The 16,891-nt window shown below is 46.8% G+C and overlaps 1 protein-coding gene across 8 annotated transcripts in view; it reads left to right on the top strand.

Annotated features, from left to right (window-relative positions):
- Nucleotides 1-16,891, top strand: part of SLC16A12 (solute carrier family 16 member 12) — a 108,030-nt gene that overhangs the window by 64,242 nt on the left and 26,897 nt on the right. For all 8 annotated transcript variants that reach the window (XR_011559167.1, XR_011559166.1, XM_070752342.1 and 5 more), the window contains 2 exons: nucleotides 7,312-7,897; nucleotides 10,950-11,209. Coding sequence is in view for 6 of the 8 variants with exons in the window: in XM_070752342.1 (XP_070608443.1) it covers nucleotides 7,312-7,897; nucleotides 10,950-11,209 (846 nt within the window). In the remaining 2 variants the exon portion in view is untranslated. The remainder of the gene's footprint in view (nucleotides 1-7,311; nucleotides 7,898-10,949; nucleotides 11,210-16,891) is intronic.

Below are 16,891 nucleotides of genomic sequence, written 5' to 3'. Positions count from 1 at the left end.
GCTACCACCCAGGACCGCACCATATGGCCTGGGGAGACAAGCTGCGGGGTGGTCTTCCAATTACCCCCCTTCACAAGCCTCACAACACGCCCAGACGGCCACCTTCACCCCTACGGCGGCAGGCCTCCGCAGCACCCATGATGCTTGGCAGAGCATGCCCCAGGCCCTGCAAGAGCTGATAACTAACACTTATAATCAGGGCCTGGTCTCGGGGGCACAACAACACCAACAAGCTCCAGTGGGTCTCCCTCCAATGAGGTCTAGAGACCCCTGGTCGGCCCCTGCCACGCAGTCCTTAATGGAATCCATGGAGGAGGAAGATGCCTACCGAGATGACTTCAGCGCAGCTGAGGATGACTTGTCTGGAGATGACCAACCACCAGAACAACCTACCTACACCGGCCTGTTCAAGTCCTCCCTCTTCAAGGTGCTCCTGAATAAGGCAAAACTGACTATCGATCAGGCTGGTGAGAGCGGCCAGGCGGTATCGCCGGAGACATCTCAGCCAGCAGGGGGATTGTTTGTCTTCCCTAAACAGGAAACAGTGAACATTCCTTCTTCCCACCTGTTCCTGGAGACCATCCAGCGCCCGTGGGAAAACCCAGCAGCCGCCCAGGGACCCTCCAATCTTGATCGCAGATTCTACACCTTCGACCAACAGATGGAGGAGTTGCTGGAATTCCCAGTCGTGGACAAGCCCGTAATGAGCCTGGTATCTAATGCTCTAGTGCCTTCTGAGTCGCAGGAAGGCCTGAAGGCTGAGGACAAGCGGGCGGAGAACGTGGCTCGCAGGACCCACCAGATGGCAGCATGGGCCGTACGAGCCGCCTCGGCGGCCTCGTTTTTCAATAAGGCCATGATCCTCTGGATTAAGGAAATCCAGGATAGAGCTGACCCAGAGGACGGCAGACTTCGGCAGGACCTCAATAAACTGTTGGCGGCCACCGAGTTTTCGGCGGATGCCACCGTCAACGCTGCCAAGTTCGCCTCACGAGCAATGGCCTCCTCCGTGGCTTCGCGCAGGCTCATTTGGCTCCGCAACTGGCAGGCGGATGTCAAATCCAAATGGAGTCTTGCTTCCTCATCGTTCAAGGGAAAGAAACTGTTCGGGGAGGTCCTTGATGATGTCCTGATCGAGGACAAGGACAAGAAGAAGGTGATGCCCAGGGCTAACAGACGACAGGATAGGCGTTCCACTCCCTATCAACGACGTCAGCCCTTTCGAGCAGAGCCCTCCTCGACCAACTCCCAGACGACGAGGCCGTACTTCCAGGGCTCCTTCAACCAGGGAGCCTTTAGATCGGACAGGACCTATCAGACGGATCGAGGTAGATCATACCAGGGTCGCCGCCCCTTCAGAGGAGGCAACAGAGGCTTTAGGAAAAATAAGTGACTTTCAGAGAGTCGCCCCTTTAGGCGGCAGGCTGCGGTTTTTTCCCGACATCTGGGAGACCACAGCCTCGGACGCATGGGCGACGTCTACGGTTTCCCAGGGTCTAAGGATCGAGTTCATTCGACCCCCCCCCCAGCGTTTCCTAGCCTGTCGTATCCCATCAGACTCTCAGAAGAGGAAACTTCTATACCAAGAGGTGTCTCACCTCATAGAGATAGGGGCCATAGAGGAGGTGCCTGTGACCCATCAGGGCAAAGGCTTTTACTCAGCAATCTTTCTCGTGCCAAAATCCTCAGGCGGAGTGCGAATGATCCTCAATCTTCGACAGTTGAATCTCTATGTGAAATACAGGAGATTCAAGATGCACTCTCTAAAAACCATCCTGGCCTCCATAAGACAAAACGACTTTATGACGTCTATAGACCTGAAGGAAGCCTACTTACACGTGCCCATCTTTCCACACCACAGACAATTCCTGAGATTCTACCTAGGCGGCAGACATTTCCAATACAGGGCAATGCCTTTTGGACTATCCTCCGCCCCCAGGACCTTTACAAAATTACTGGACGTCCTCACGGCCAGTCTCAGACGCCAGTCGGTACGCATGATGGCGTACCTCGATGATATCGTCATTCTGTCAAAGACCAGAGAACAAGCCCACAGAGACTCACAACTGACAATCCAGACACTACAGGACCATGGCTTTACAGTCAACTGGTCAAAGAGTCACCTAACACCCACACATCGTCTTGCCCACCTGGGCACCACTATAGACTCCAACCTGGGGATGGTCTTTCTGTCCCAGGAAAGACAAAGAACAATCAGGACTCTGTTAAGAGAACTGGGGCCTCAGCAATACCCCACTCTCGCCCTTCTCTCGAAGATCCTAGGAACTTTAGTCTCTTGTATAGATATAGTACCTTGGGCGAGACACCATCTACGCCCACTCCAATGGTTCCTGCTCCCATATCAGAGACAAAAGACCAGTCACTCTCTCAGGAGAGTCCCCCTCAGTTCCAGGGTACGCAACTCCCTACAATGGTGGAAGTCCCCTTCACTGACTAAGGGCTCCTTATTTCTGGACAAGGAGCTTGTTACAATAACAACGGATGCCAGTTTGATAGGGTGGGGAGCACACCTCTCTTCGCACATGGTTCAAGGACTCTGGGACCCTCAGGACCTGCAAGAGATCAATATAAATTTCTTAGAGTTAAAGGCTGTCTCATTAGCCCTCCACAGCCTTGCCCATCTAGTGCGGGGTCATCATGTACGCATCTTGACCAACAACGTCTCCACACGTTCCCACATCAACAGACAGGGGGGGACACGGTCAAGGAGATTAATGAAGGAATTGACATCACTCCTCAGATGGGCAGAGACGAACCTGGCCTCACTCTCAGCAGAACATATCTCGGGAGTGGAGAATGTGTGGGCGGACTGGCTCAGCCGCCAGACACTCGACCCAGGCGAATGGCGATTGGACCCCGAGATTTTTCAGGAGGCGGTGAGGAGATTTGGGGAACCGGTGATGGACTTGTTTGCAACCAACCTAAACACCCAACTTCCTCGTTTCTTCGCTTGCTTCCCAACCCCGGGCGCAGAAGGAGTGGATGCCCTGACTCTTCGTTGGCCTCAGGGCCTTCTTTATGCCTTTCCCCCTCTGTCCATCCTTCCCAGGGTGATTCGGAAGATCCTGGAGGAGAGAGCAGAGGTGATACTGATAGCTCCGTTTTGGCCTCGGCGCATCTGGTTCGCAGACCTAGTGCAGCTCTCGAGGTCACCCAGTTGGAGAATACCGGACCAACGTCTCTCTCTAACACAGGGGTCCTTCTCCCACCCGGAACCACAGTGGTGGCATCTAACCGTGTGGCGCTTGAGCGGGAATATTTAAAAGGACAGGCCTTACTGGACACGGTCATCGACACCATGCTAGCTGCACGTAGACCATCTACAAGGAGAATCTACCAGGCAACTTGGGCTACTTTCCACAAATTCTGTGAGCAAAGGGAGATAGATCCACAGACGGCGTCACCGCATGTGGTCTTAACCTTTCTACAGGCTGGACTAGAAAAGGGCCTTGCCCCTAATACCTTACGCCGTCATGTTGCCGCTCTGGCCACCATTATTTCGCCAGACAGTTACCGTTCCCTTACCAGACATTCGTGGATCAGGGATTTCCTGAAGGGAGCGACCAATCTCAAACCACCAGTGATTCATCGTTTTCCTTCTTGGGACCTTCCCTTGGTGTTGCACGCACTAACAGGTCCTCCCTTTGAACCCATACGTCAGATCTCGTTACGGCTACTGACCCTAAAGACCACTTTCCTGGTTGCAATCACTTCAGCCAGGAGAGTTTCTGAAATAGCCGCTTTGTCAACAAGACCAGACCTTTGTCGTTTTGACTCAAACAGAGTAGTCCTTAGATTAGATCCGGCCTTTATCCCCAAGGTAAACACGTCCTTTCACAGGACTCAGGACATCATACTTCCAGACTTTTGTGCGCGTGGGACTCATCCATCTGAATTAAGATGGCATAAGTTGGACGTGAGAAGAGCCTTAAAAATTTACGTTAGAAGGACTCAAACTGTGAGGATGTCAGAAGCCCTGTTCGTGTCTTTTGCCACTAGGACTATGGGCAACAAGGTCTCCTCTCAAACTATCAGCCGTTGGTTGAGGGAATGTATTTCAGAGGCGTACAGGATAAAAGGATCCCCAATTCCACCGGGGATAACGGGACATTCCACTCGAAGTGCGGCAGCTTCATCGGCCTGGAGAACCCAGGCCTCTTTAGAGGACATATGTAGAGCAGCCACATGGGCAGCTCCATCAACGTTTATCAAACACTATAGGATTGACTTCTTTGCTTCAGAGGAAGCAGCGTTTGGGAGGAGGGTGCTGCAGGGGGTTTGTTCATATGTGGAACCCCTGGTCCAGTCTTGTCCCTCCCTGTGATTACAACTTGGGCATATCCCATCTTGGACTCTCCTTGCAAGTGCATTGGAGAAAGACCGTTGAACTTACCTGAACGGTCTTCTCGATGCACTGTAAGGAGAGTATAAACCCTCCCGACTCTGGACCAGGGTTGCTGTGGGGGGTTTGAGTTATATGATTACAGTTTGATGTTTGCACGTTCAATTGTTTAATAAATGGGTTTTTGCTTTACTGCTCCTTCGCCTTAATTTAGACTGGAGGGCTAAGGGGAGGGAGGCGGTGCCTGCCTGGTAATTATTTAAATTAAAACTCAGTCCCTACCAATCAGACTGAAGTATAACCCATCTTGGACTCTCCTTGCAGTACATCGAGAAGACCGTTCAGGTAAGTTCAACGGTCTATTTCACTATTCAAAGCTTTATTTGTTGGTTGATTGCCAAAATAAAAGTACAGTGATACCTCATCTTACAAACCCCTCGTCATACAAACTTTTTGAGATACAAACCCAGGGTTTAAGATTTTTTTGCCTCTTCTTCCAAACTATTTTCACCTTACAAACCCAAGCCACTGCCACTGGGATGCCCCACCTCCAGACTTCTGTTGCCGGTGAAGCACCCGTTTTTGCACTGCTGGGATTCCCCTGAGGCTCCCCTCCATGGGAAACCCCACCTCCGGACTTCCGTGTTTTTGTGATGCTGCAGGGGAATCCCAGCATCGCAAAATCGGGCGCTTTGCTGGCAACAGAAGTTCGGAGGTGGGGTTTCCCAGCGAGGGGAGCCTCGGCAAAATTGCAGCATCACAAAAACACGGAAGTCCGGAGGTGGGGTTTCGAGGACTTCCGTGTTTTTGCGATGCTGCAATTTTGCCGAGGCTCCCCTTGCTGGGAAACCCACCTACGGACTTCCGTTGCCAGCGAAGCACCCGTTTTTGCACTGCTGGGATTCCCTTGCAGCATCACAAAAACACGGAAGTCTGGAGGTGGGTTTTTCCATGGAGGAGAGCCTCAGGGGAATTCCAGCAGCGCAAAAACGGGCGCTTCGGCTGGCAAAAGGGGTGAGTTTTGGGCATTAATTGCTTTTCCATTGATTCCTATGGGAAACATTGTTTCGTCTTACAAACCTTTCACCTTACAAACCTCGTCCCGGAACCAATTAAGTTCGTAAGATGAGGTATCACTGTATTTGACTTGACATCCAAGAAAGAATTTAGAGGGAGAAAAGATTTTATAGATACCAGCAAAAGAATATAAAGAAAATTGAAACAAAAGTAAAATTAGATCTGGAAAATAATACTCACATTTATGTGGTGATGAAATCTTAATTTTGGAATTCAAAATTTAGGTTTGCTGTTATGTGAAGGTTTAACATTTAATGGTTAATTTGCTATATTTACTTTTGGCTGACTGTATTGTCAGTCACTTGAGTCCTTCTTTTTAAAAACAGAACAAAACTAAAGCATCCCATTGTTTTCTCCCAGTTCAAAATGAGACGTAGAAATGTTTATGCTAAAATTGCTGACTTATTAAAGCCTTGTTAGTGATGTGAGCTTACTGCTTAGACCCCTGCTATTTAATAACAATTTTGCAGAAATATTGCACTGAAATACTGCCAAGAACCTGTTTATACAAGGAACAAAAATCCTGTGTTATGATGGATATTTAATGTGTTGGGCCAACACTTCTTCATCAGTCTTGGTTGGAAGCATTGTCTGTAAATGCATCTGTTCTCTTTATTGATGACATTATACAATATATCCATAGACCAGCAGTTCCAGGGGTGAAATGCTCCCGGCTTTCTCGTTCCTGTCAGTCTTCAGAGAGCTGGTTGCGAAGGGAGCACGAGGCTCCACCCATCTGCCTGGACGCCACCATTTGGGTTCTTTTACTCTCTGTGCATGCACAAAGTGTTCTGTGCATGAACAGAGGGTAAAAAGGACCCAAATGGTGGAATCTGGGTGGGTGGGCAGAGCCTCACACTCCCTTTGTGACTGGCTCTTCATTGACTGACAGGCATGAACAAACCAGGAGCATTTCAATCTGAGCAGTTCCCAATCTTTGTGGTTTGCCAGCTCAGCTGGAGAGGAAGGGGAACCAGTCCGGGTGAGTGGCAGGGTGAGTTGTATACACATGTACATGCAGCTCAATTTCTGCAAGTTAAGCTACACACATGTACACATGCACCAGCTCCCCACACATGTATAGGTCACAGCCGAGTAGTAGGCCGCAAACCGGGGGTCCTTGCTATAGAGGATTTCCTAATGGGATTTGTTATGAGAAATGAAATATCTATGGAACCCAAAGCTTTAGATATATTAATGATTAGTATCTTAGATAAACAGATTAATAGAAAGATAGAAGGAACAGTAGGTTTTGACTATGATATATAAGTTGGACTTTTAGCCTTAGGTACAGAAAACCAGTCGATCAGTAAGGTCGGCAGTTCAGTGTTTGAATCCCTAGTGCTGTGTCATGGAGTGAGTTCCCCTTACTTGTCCAGCTTCTGCCAACCTAGCAGTTCGAAAGCATGTAAAAATGCAAACAGAAAAATAGGGACCACCTTGAGAAGGTAACAACATACTGTGTGCCTTCGGCACTTAGTCATGGCGATCACATGACCATAGAACTATCATCAGACAGCGCTGGCTCTTTGGCTTAGGAACGGAGATGAGCACCGCCCTTAGAGCCGGAAAGGGCTGGCATGTACGTGCGAGGGGAAACTTTACCTTACAGAAAACCAAGAGGACACATATTGCCTTCTTGCTGGTTCTTAAGATTGGCAAAAATACTAGATCATTCTTCTATTTCAATTCAGGTATCATGAAGATATTTGAAAGGCAGATTAATACAAAATAGGAAGGAAATATTTGGAAAAACAAATACAGTGTTTCACTACTCATTCTCTCTTGATTGCTGCAGTTAATTTATCATATGCTTGGTGTGTGTGTGTGTGTGTGTGTGTGTGTTCGTGTGTGTCATTCTCTCTTTCCAGGATTGGGGTTTGCTCTTTCATATACTCCAGCTGTAGCAATGGTGGGCAACTATTTCCACAAGAGGAAAGCCCTGGCCTATGGAATCGCCATGTCAGGTTGCGGCATTGGGACCTTCATCCTGGCTCCTGTGGTCCAGCTTTTGATTGAGCTTTTTTCCTGGCGTGGCGCCTTGCTCATCCTGGGCGGTTTTGTTTTGAACCTTTGTGTCTGTGGTGCCTTAATGAGGCCAATTGCAGGGAAAGAGGACCACAAGAACATGCTGGAATTCTCTGAGCTTGAGCTGGAAGCGTCAAAGCCCGACTTCAAACAGTGGTCTTTCTGTTCTCCTATGATCAAGCTATGGTCTCACAAGTGGGTGTGCTGCTGTTCGCAGGAGGAGTACAGCTTTGTATTGACCCCAGACTTTGTGGTGCTTTCAGTGTCCATCATATTCATGGCTTATGGCTGCAGTCCACTCTTCGTTTACCTGGTGCCTTACTCATTGAGTGTTGGTGTCAGCCACCAACAGGCGGCCTTTCTCATGTCTGTTCTTGGAGTCATTGACATCATTGGCAATATTACTTTTGGATGGCTCACGGATCAAAGGTAAGGGCTGTGCTGAAGAAGGAGATGATTCAAGGCAATAAGCATTTGGGTGCTCGTCTTGCGGGCCAGGAGCTGTTTGTGATTCAGCCTTTGTTTGTATCTATCTCTCTATCTGTCCATCGATCCATCCATCCATCCATCCATCCATCCATCCATCCATCCATCCATCCATCCATCCATCCATCCATCCATCCATCCATCTATCTATCTATCTATCTATCTATCTATCTATCGGACTTCTATGCCACCCCTCTCTGAGGACTCGGGGCAGCTTACAACATATAAAAACAATACAACATCATAATCCAATTAATTTTAAAACAGTTAATCTAAAACCCCAATAATATTAAAATTATACACTACCATTTACAGAGCAAACATACATTTATTTATTTATTATTTGGATTTGTATGCCGCCCCTCTCCGAAGACTCGGGGCGGCTCACAACAAGTGAAACAAATCATAAATAATCCAATTAATTAAAATATTTAAAGATTTAAAAAACCCCATATACTAACAAACACACACACAAGCATACCATGTATAAATTAAACGTGCCCAGGGGGAGATGTTTAATTTCCCCAAGCCTGACGGCAAAGGTGGGTTTTAAGGAGTTTACGGAAGGCAGGAAGAGTAGGGGCAGTTCTAATCTCCGGGGGGAGTTGGTTCCAGAGAGCCGGTGCCGCCACAGAGAAGGCTCTTCCCCTGGGGCCCGCCAACCGACATTGTTTAGTTGACGGGACCCGGAGAAGGCGGCAGGAGGCGGTCTCGGAGATATTCTGGTCCGATGCCATGAAGGGCTTTAAAGGTCATAACCAACACTTTGAATTGTGACCGGAAATTGATCGGCAGCCAATGCAGACTGCGGAGTGATGGTGAAACATGGGCATACCTAGGTAAGCCCATGACTGCTCTCGCAGCTGCATTCTGCACGATCTGAAGTTTCCTAACACTTTTCAAAGGTAGCCCCATGTAGAGAGCATTACAGTAGTCGAACCTCGAGGTGATGAGGGCATGAGTGACTGTGAGCAATGAGTCCCAGTCCAGATAGGGCCGCAACTGGTGCACCAGGCGAACCTGGACAAATGCCCCCCTCGCCACAGCTGAGAGATGGTTTTCTAATGTGAGCTGTGGATCGAGGAGGACGCCCAAGTTGTGGACCCTCTCCGAGGGGGTCAGTAATTCCCCCCCCAGGGTAATGGACGGACAGATGGGATTGTCCTTGGGAGGCAAAACCCACAGCCACTCCGTCTTATCCGGGTTGAGCCTGAGTCTGTTGACACCCATCCAGGCCCCAACAGCCTCCAGGCACCGGCACATCACTTCCACCGTTGTTTGGCCAGGGGTTAGGATATAATGGACCCAAGCCTGGTAGCATAGATGAGTCTTGAGACTCTTGTGGAAGGCGAGGAGGGTGGGGGCAGTATGGATCTCTGGGGGGAGCTGATTTCAGAGGGCTGGAGCCCCCACAGAGAAGGCTCGTCCCCTAGGCCCCACCAAGTGACATTGTCTAGTTGGCAATGGAGAAGGCCGGCTCTGTGGGACTTGACCGGTCACCGGGACACATGCAACAGAAGGCAGTCCGGCACGTAATCTGGTCCGATGTCATATAGGGCTTTATAGGTCATGATCAACACTTTGAATTGTGTCCGGAAACCAATCGGCAACCAGTGCAGTCCGCGGAGTGCTGGAGAAACATGTGTATATCTGGGAAGGCCCATGACCACTCGTGCAGCTGAGTATTATTCTCAGACCATTGTGGACCCAATCTATAGTCATCCTCAACTGTTCCCTTATTCTAATGTAAATGTTTGCCACCTTCTCCTAAGGGCTTGAATGATCTGTGAATGGTGGTAAGCTCCTGCCAGTACGGCTAATTGCGTGCAGCTCTGCAGCTTTGCAGCTCTGGCATGTGAATGCGGGATCGAGCACAATTTTGCTTCTCACACCCGTGTGGGAAACAAAATCTCGCACAGGTACATGCATTTCAAAGACGAGGGAAGCAAAAAATCTCGCCGAAATGCACGCGCACGTGCATCCCTGTGCGAGATTTTGCTTCCTGCACAGGCGTGGGAAGCAAAATTGCGCTCAATCCCGCATTTGTGCGCCAGAGCCGTGGAGCTGCGTGCAGTTAGCCATATCGGCAGGAGCCCACCACTAGCAGCGGCTAGGGAGGAAAGTAGGCAGGACAGGAAAGGGACAGAATTTTTCCATGATTTTTTTCTGGAAGAATGGCAGCTTTTACACGAGCTACCAGAGTGATTTTTTTCTCTCCAAATCAGTTATAATTTTGATGTTATTTTATCCCAGAAAGGGAAAAAGCAAATGTGTTTAATTTCTAAAAATAGACATTACAATTTAGTAAGTGGCATGATGAGTGAAGATGCTTACCTCTCACTCAGAAGGTTGAGAGTTCAATCCTAGGCAGTGACAGATGTTTCTCTGGGGGCCGTAAATCTTAACATCAGGCACGGCCGAATTATGTTCGATTGATATGTACTGTATGTTGGTGTTAGACTGGATTTAGGGATTTTATGGGGGGGTCATTTTAGTATGGGTTTATAATGGAGTTTTATAATTATTATTAATATTTGACTTCTTTTTATTATTGTATTGTTTTGTATTGTTGTAAGTTCTACAGGATTGGGCAGCATTTAAATCAATTAAATTAAATTATCAGGGAACAAAGAAAAACTATCTGTTGCAAACTCCGCATAGGTGTTAGGAAGGAAGTCCGGCCAGTAAACGCTCAGTTCCATCCAGCTACCCCCACTCCACTCCAATAAAAGCGATCACAGAGTTGTAAAAAGAAAGAAAAAAGACACCTGCAAATTAGTTTTAGTGTATAACCTGAAAATCAGCTGTTGCTTTTTATTCAGATGAAATGATAGCTAGCCCATCAGAAGAAACAAAAGAAAATCTTTGTAGGCCAAATCTAGGAAAAAAGAATAAAAGGTGGAACCACAAGACCAACAAAGACTCTACCCCCCCTCCCCCTGGAGAACGAGGATCTCATCACAACTAACTCCTTGGTTTCTTTTCACCCTCTCAGGTGTTTGAAGAAGTACCGTTACGTTTGCTACCTATTTGCAGTGGCAATGGATGGTCTCTGTTGCCTCTTCCTTCCGGTTCTCCAAAGCTTTCCACTCCTGCTGCCTTTCTCTTTCACCTTTGGCTATTTTGATGGAGCCTATATCACTCTAATTCCTGTGGTGACAGCAGATGTTGTGGGGACCGCTTCCTTATCCTCCGCCCTTGGAATGATTTACTTCCTTCATGCAGTCCCTTACCTGGTCAGCCCTCCTGTTGCAGGTCAGTATTCAGGAATGAATCAGAATACAGTGTTCCCTCGATTTTCGCGGGTTCGAACTTCATGGAAAGTCTATACCACGGTTTTTCAAAAATATTAATTAAAAAATTACTTTGCTGGTTTTTTCCCTATACCAGGGTTTTTCCCACCTCATGATGTCATATGTCATTGCCAAACTTTCGTCTTCCTTTAATAAATATTTTTTTAAATAAACTTTAATAAATAAACATGGTGAGTAATAATCTGAATGGTTGCTAAGGGAATGGAAAATTGCAATTTAGGGGTTTAAAGTGTTAAGGGAAGGCTTGTGATACTGTTCATAGCCAAAAATAGTGTATTTACTTCTGCATCTCTACTTCATGGAAATTCAACTTTCGCGGGCGGTCTCAGAACGCATCCCCCACAGCGAGGGAACACTGTAATATGGAAATATGTTGTACAAGGGCTGCCCAGAAAGTAATGCACCACATTTTTTTCCTCAACAATTATTTATTGAACACAATGAAACTTACACACAAGAAAGAATGATGTTTTCTTCTACACTCCCTATTTTTCCATGTAATCTCCGTCTTGTTCTATGGCCTTCCTCCAGCAAGACACAAGGGTGTGTATGCCCTGTCGGTATCACTCCTTGTTCTGGTCACAAAGCCATTTCTGCACTGTGCACTGTCTTCTAATGGCTGTGCACTGTGCACTGTCTTCTAATGGCTCCACCCTCTGTGCCCAGCTACTAACTGTACTTCTGTTGACTGCAGATTCTCCATAAACTGTACACAAACCTTTGTGAATGTTCCCAACAGTTTCTTTCTCTGCAGTGAGAAATTCAATGATGACACACTGCTTGTAACGTAATATCACTTACAGATGCCATTTTGAAACACTGCTGCAGCTATGCTATCTGTTTGAAGAAACACAAAATTTACACATGCACTCCTGGCAATTCAAATAATGTATATCTAAAGTTTCACATTTGTACCATTACTGCAGGCTGGAAAAAAAATGTGGTGCATTACTTTCTGGGCGACCCTCATGTATATTCACCTGTCAAATATTGTTTCATTCAGTTCTGTCGACTGTATATCTCCTGGATTAAAACTCATTAGTTTATCTCCATCAGTGCACCTTCAATCACTACTAGAGCTGTCTAAATCCATTTTAGCCATTTCATCTGCCAACCATCACCTTCACGCGTAAGCTTTCTCTTCCCAATAACTCCTGGGTCTTTAAAGGCTTCCCTCTTTCCTAATCTGACATCTGCTATTGCACCATTCTCCTGTGAGCGTCCATCTGAATGAGAATTATACCCATTTTGGACAAGTGGCTGTCCAATCTCTCCAGGGATGGTGCACCCACAACTTCTTAAGACAAGACATTCCACTGGTTAATTGTTCTCACTCTCAGGAACTTTCTCCTTAGCTTTAGGTTGATTTATTTATTCAAATTTTATTTATTCGCATTTATAAGCTGACCTTCTCCATCAGACTCAGGGCGGCATATAAGATAAAACAAATACAAAATCTTAAAAACCCCAACATTTAAAAAAGCCATTCATCCGTAATTTCATTCAGTACCAATAACATACTGTCAGCCGGGGTGGAGTGTTCATGCTGAATGGTCCCAGGCCCGCCAGCAAAGGCATGTTTTTGAAGCCTTCAATACAGCTTGATCATGAGGACAAGAAGACACAATCAATATAGCTATCTAGGTGCAAAACAGATTCCAAATGAACGTGCGGAGGGACTGTCATATAAACTATGGCATGGAAGAAAGCCCAGCTTTAGATTACAATACACGAGAATATTTGGTTCTAAGGTTTTGTTCGTGTCCTAAAAAAATAAGAGAATCAAACTGAATTGCAGATGTGAAGGTGGAGTGCTGGTTGGATATCTGCTGCATGCAAGAATTGTTGGTATCGCCATCCAAATTATTCAAATATGCAGCATTACTTATTTTGATAAGAGAGGGGGGGGGAGCCAAATAACTTTGAAGTGTCAGATCTTGTTCCACATACCCAGATGAGCAACAAAGGAACCAAGAGCATAGGGATCGAAAGAGCTTTTGATCTGTGCCTGAAGTTAGATGGGCAGTCAGAGCCAGAAGGGGAACGCTGCAGGCATTCAAAGAGATTCAACTAAGGGGATCCACTCCTAAGGCCTTGATAAGAGAGAGCAAATGAAAGAGCCCAGCATGTCATCTTCTGAGTGAAAAGAATAAAGAAAAACTTTAGAAGAAATGGCGAAAGTACTCCAGAAGAATCACAGGTACAAATTCCTATGCGTAGTCAGATTGACAAGGCAGGAAACTGCCACATTAATTGGAATCCAATATAGAATGAGGATTATACCGGTAGCAGCCAATAGCCTGGGGCAGTTATATAATGTATGGAATGTGATTATTGTTTTGCACACCTAGATTTCAAACTGCCAGTCAACAAGTGCCCCAGACTGATTCCAGCAGCTGTCAAAAATGCCAACATAAATCTAGGCTGCATTAACAGAAGGATACAATCAAGATCAAATGAAGTGTTAATACCACTTTACCTTGGTAAGGCCATACCTGGAATACTGCATTCAGTTTTGGTCACCACAATGCAAAAAGGATGTTGAGACTCTAAAAGAGTGCAGAGACGAGTGACAAACATGATTAGAGGACTGGAAGAAAGGTTGCAGGAACTGGCCATAGCCAGTTATGAAAAGAAGGACCAGGGGAGACATGAAAGCAGTGTTCCAATATCTCAGGGGTTGCCACAAAGAAGAAGGAGTCAACCTATTCTCCAAAGCACCTGAGAGTAGAACAAGAAGCAATGGGTGGAAGCTGAACAAGGAGAGAAGTAACTTAGAACTAAGGAGATATTTCCTGACAATTAGAACAATTAATCAGTAGAATAGCTTGCCTCCAGAAGTTGTGAATGCTCCAACACTGGAAATTTTTAAGATGTTGGATAACCATCTGTCTGAAGTAGTGTAGGGTTTCCTGCTTAAGCAGGGGGTTGGACTAGAAGACCTCCACTAGAAGACCTCCCTTCCAACTTTGTTGTTATTGTTACTGTTCCTTAGACAGAAAACAGTTGGTAAGACCACAAGTGGACAGAGTTCTTATAAACAAATGTGTGTACAGGAACTCTGTACCCAATAAAGGGGAGTGTGGTGGGAAATCAATTGGACCAGTAGAAAGAAGTCAGTTCTGCTTCAGTGAACGATATTTGTATATGCAGGAAAAGTGTGTCACAGGCTGTGAGGCTACATCAATAGACTTTGGAATGATGAACCAAAGCCAACAGTGTTCATGAAGACAATCAGGATGTGTCCAACTCCCCAGATGGAGAAGGCTGCATCTAAAAATAAAGCACATGGAGACATGTCACTATCTTTGAGATGCTCAAGATGTGGGAGCATTGCCCCTTAGAAAACCTACTGGATTAACAACCTTTCACCAAAACCTTTTGAGATATGGTGGGAGCTCTGCAGGATGACTATGATCAGAACTTCAGCCAACGATAAGCAGTGCTTCAGACAGGACATCAGTTCTGCCAGTAGTCTAGTATCTCACAAGCTACTGTCCACAAGGAAGAATCTCTTCCAGATCTCTTCCTTATCTCTCTTTTTGATTCTTCTTCTCCAAGATTGCTGATCTCCAGCAAATAGATTACTTCATTGAACAAGCACTATAATGTGTATATTTAAAGCGGAAAAGCTTGACTACTTCAATATCCCCATCTATAATCTTCATTGGTTGTTAGTCAGTTTCTGGATGCAGTTCAAAGGGTTGATGTTATTAACCATTTGAGGCTCCCTTTGAACACAAACTCTTCACTTTGCTCCGTTTTTCAGAGTTTGTTGTTTCAGGGTCCTACCCTGTGTGCATTGAACCAAAAAGGATCCAGGAGGCAGCTGTTCTCTATTGTGAATTCTCAATTGGGCAATAGCAGCCTCTCAAGGTCAAATAGGCCACTGGATTTTAGAAATATGGTCAACTATTTGTGTTGTGTTGGATCTTTAGAGATTTAGGCTGTTGGGCTCCCTGGTTTGGTGTCCAGATTGGTTCACTGTGTTACAAATACCGTATTTTTCGCTCTATAAGACGCACCTGCTGATAAGACGCACCTAGATTTTAGAGGAGGAAAATAGAAAAAAAATATTTTGAGCCAAAAAGGGGAGAGGAAGAGAGGAAGGAGTGAAAGAAAGGAGTGAGGGAGGAAAGAAGGGAGGAAGGAAAAGGAAAGCAAGAAATGGAGGGAGGAAAGGAAGGAAGGAAGGAAAGAAAGAAAGAAAGAAAGAAAGGGGGAAGGGACAGGAACAGAGGAAGGAAGCAAGGAAACTTATGAAAGGGGAGAGGAAGAGAGGAAGGACTGAAGGGAGGGAGGGAGGGAGGGAAGAAGGTAGGAAGGAGAAAGAAAAGAAGAAATAGAGGAAGGGAAGGTAAAAGAGAGAAAGAAAAAGAGCAAGAAAGAAAGCAAGAAAGAGAAAGAAAGAAAATGAAAGAGAAATAAAAATAGAGAGGGGGAATGAAAGAAATGGAAGGAGGGAAGGAAGGAGAGAAAGCAAGAGAAAGAAAGAAAGCAAGAGAAAGAAAAAAGAATGAAAGAGCAAGAGAGCAAGAGAGAAAAAGAAAGAAAGAGAGAAAGAAAGAAAGAAAGAAAGAAAGAAAGGCAACTTCAAAGAAAGGCTCACTGAGCATCTCTCACTCTCTCTTTCTATCCCTCTTTCTTTCTCTTCCTTTCTCTCTCTCCTCTTCCTTTATCTCCTTTCTCTCCCTCCCTCTCTCTTTCTCTCCCCCTTTCTTTCTCTCTCTTTCTCTCTCTTCCTCTTGCTATCTCTCCCCCCTCTCCCTCTCTCTTTCTCTCCCCCCTCTCCCCCTTTCCCTCTCTCTTTCTCTCTCTCCCTCTCTTGCTATCTCTCCCCCCTCTCCCACTCTCTTTCTCCCTCTCCCTCTCTTTCTCTCTCTCCCCCTCTCTCTTTCTCTCTCTCTCCCCCTCTTTCTCTCTCTTCTTCTCACTTTCTCTCTCTTGTTTTCTTTCTGTCTCTTTTGCTTTCTCTCTCTCTCACTCTTTCTCTCTTGTTTTCTTTCTCACACTCTTTCTCTCTCTTGTTCTCTCTCTCTTGCTATCTCTTTCTCTCCCCCCCTTTCTCTCACTCTCTCTTTCTCACTTTCTCTCTATCTTGCTGTCTGTTGCTCTCACTCACTCTCGTTCTCTCTCCGTTCTTCTCAGCGGTGACGCGCGCACGCCCTGCCCGCCTCACCTTTGCCGAGAGCACTTTCGTCCTGGGCTCTCAGCAAGGGGGTTGCAGGAGAGGCGGGGCCGGCGGCAAAGGTGATATTTAATGTCGGGGGTGCACGGGCGGTTGCACGCGCTCCCTATCTCCCTGCTAGCCCACTCGGAATATTCAAAATAAGAAAAACCTTTGCCGGCATTTCCTCTCGGCGTCAAGGAGGCGCAGCGGAGGGCGGAGAGAGGGAAGGGGGGGGCAGCGGCGTCCCTCCTGGCCTTGGCGGGCCGCCCGACCCTCCCCACCTCCTGCAAACACGGCGGGCAGCGGGGGGAGAGCGAGGATCCGGTTCCGGCGGGCGCGGGGCTTGGCTGGCTGGCGGGGGGAGCGCCGCTGGTGGTGCGGAGGGAGACCCTCCTCCGGGAGGGAGGGGGCCAGGCAGCAGCTAGCCAGCCAGCCGGCAGGATGGCGCTTCCG

The sequence above is a fragment of the Erythrolamprus reginae genome, chromosome 5 (assembly GCF_031021105.1).
Source record: "Erythrolamprus reginae isolate rEryReg1 chromosome 5, rEryReg1.hap1, whole genome shotgun sequence".
In the NCBI taxonomy this organism is placed as follows: domain Eukaryota; kingdom Metazoa; phylum Chordata; class Lepidosauria; order Squamata; family Dipsadidae; genus Erythrolamprus; species Erythrolamprus reginae.
This window is presented reverse-complemented; position numbering and strand designations above follow the sequence as displayed.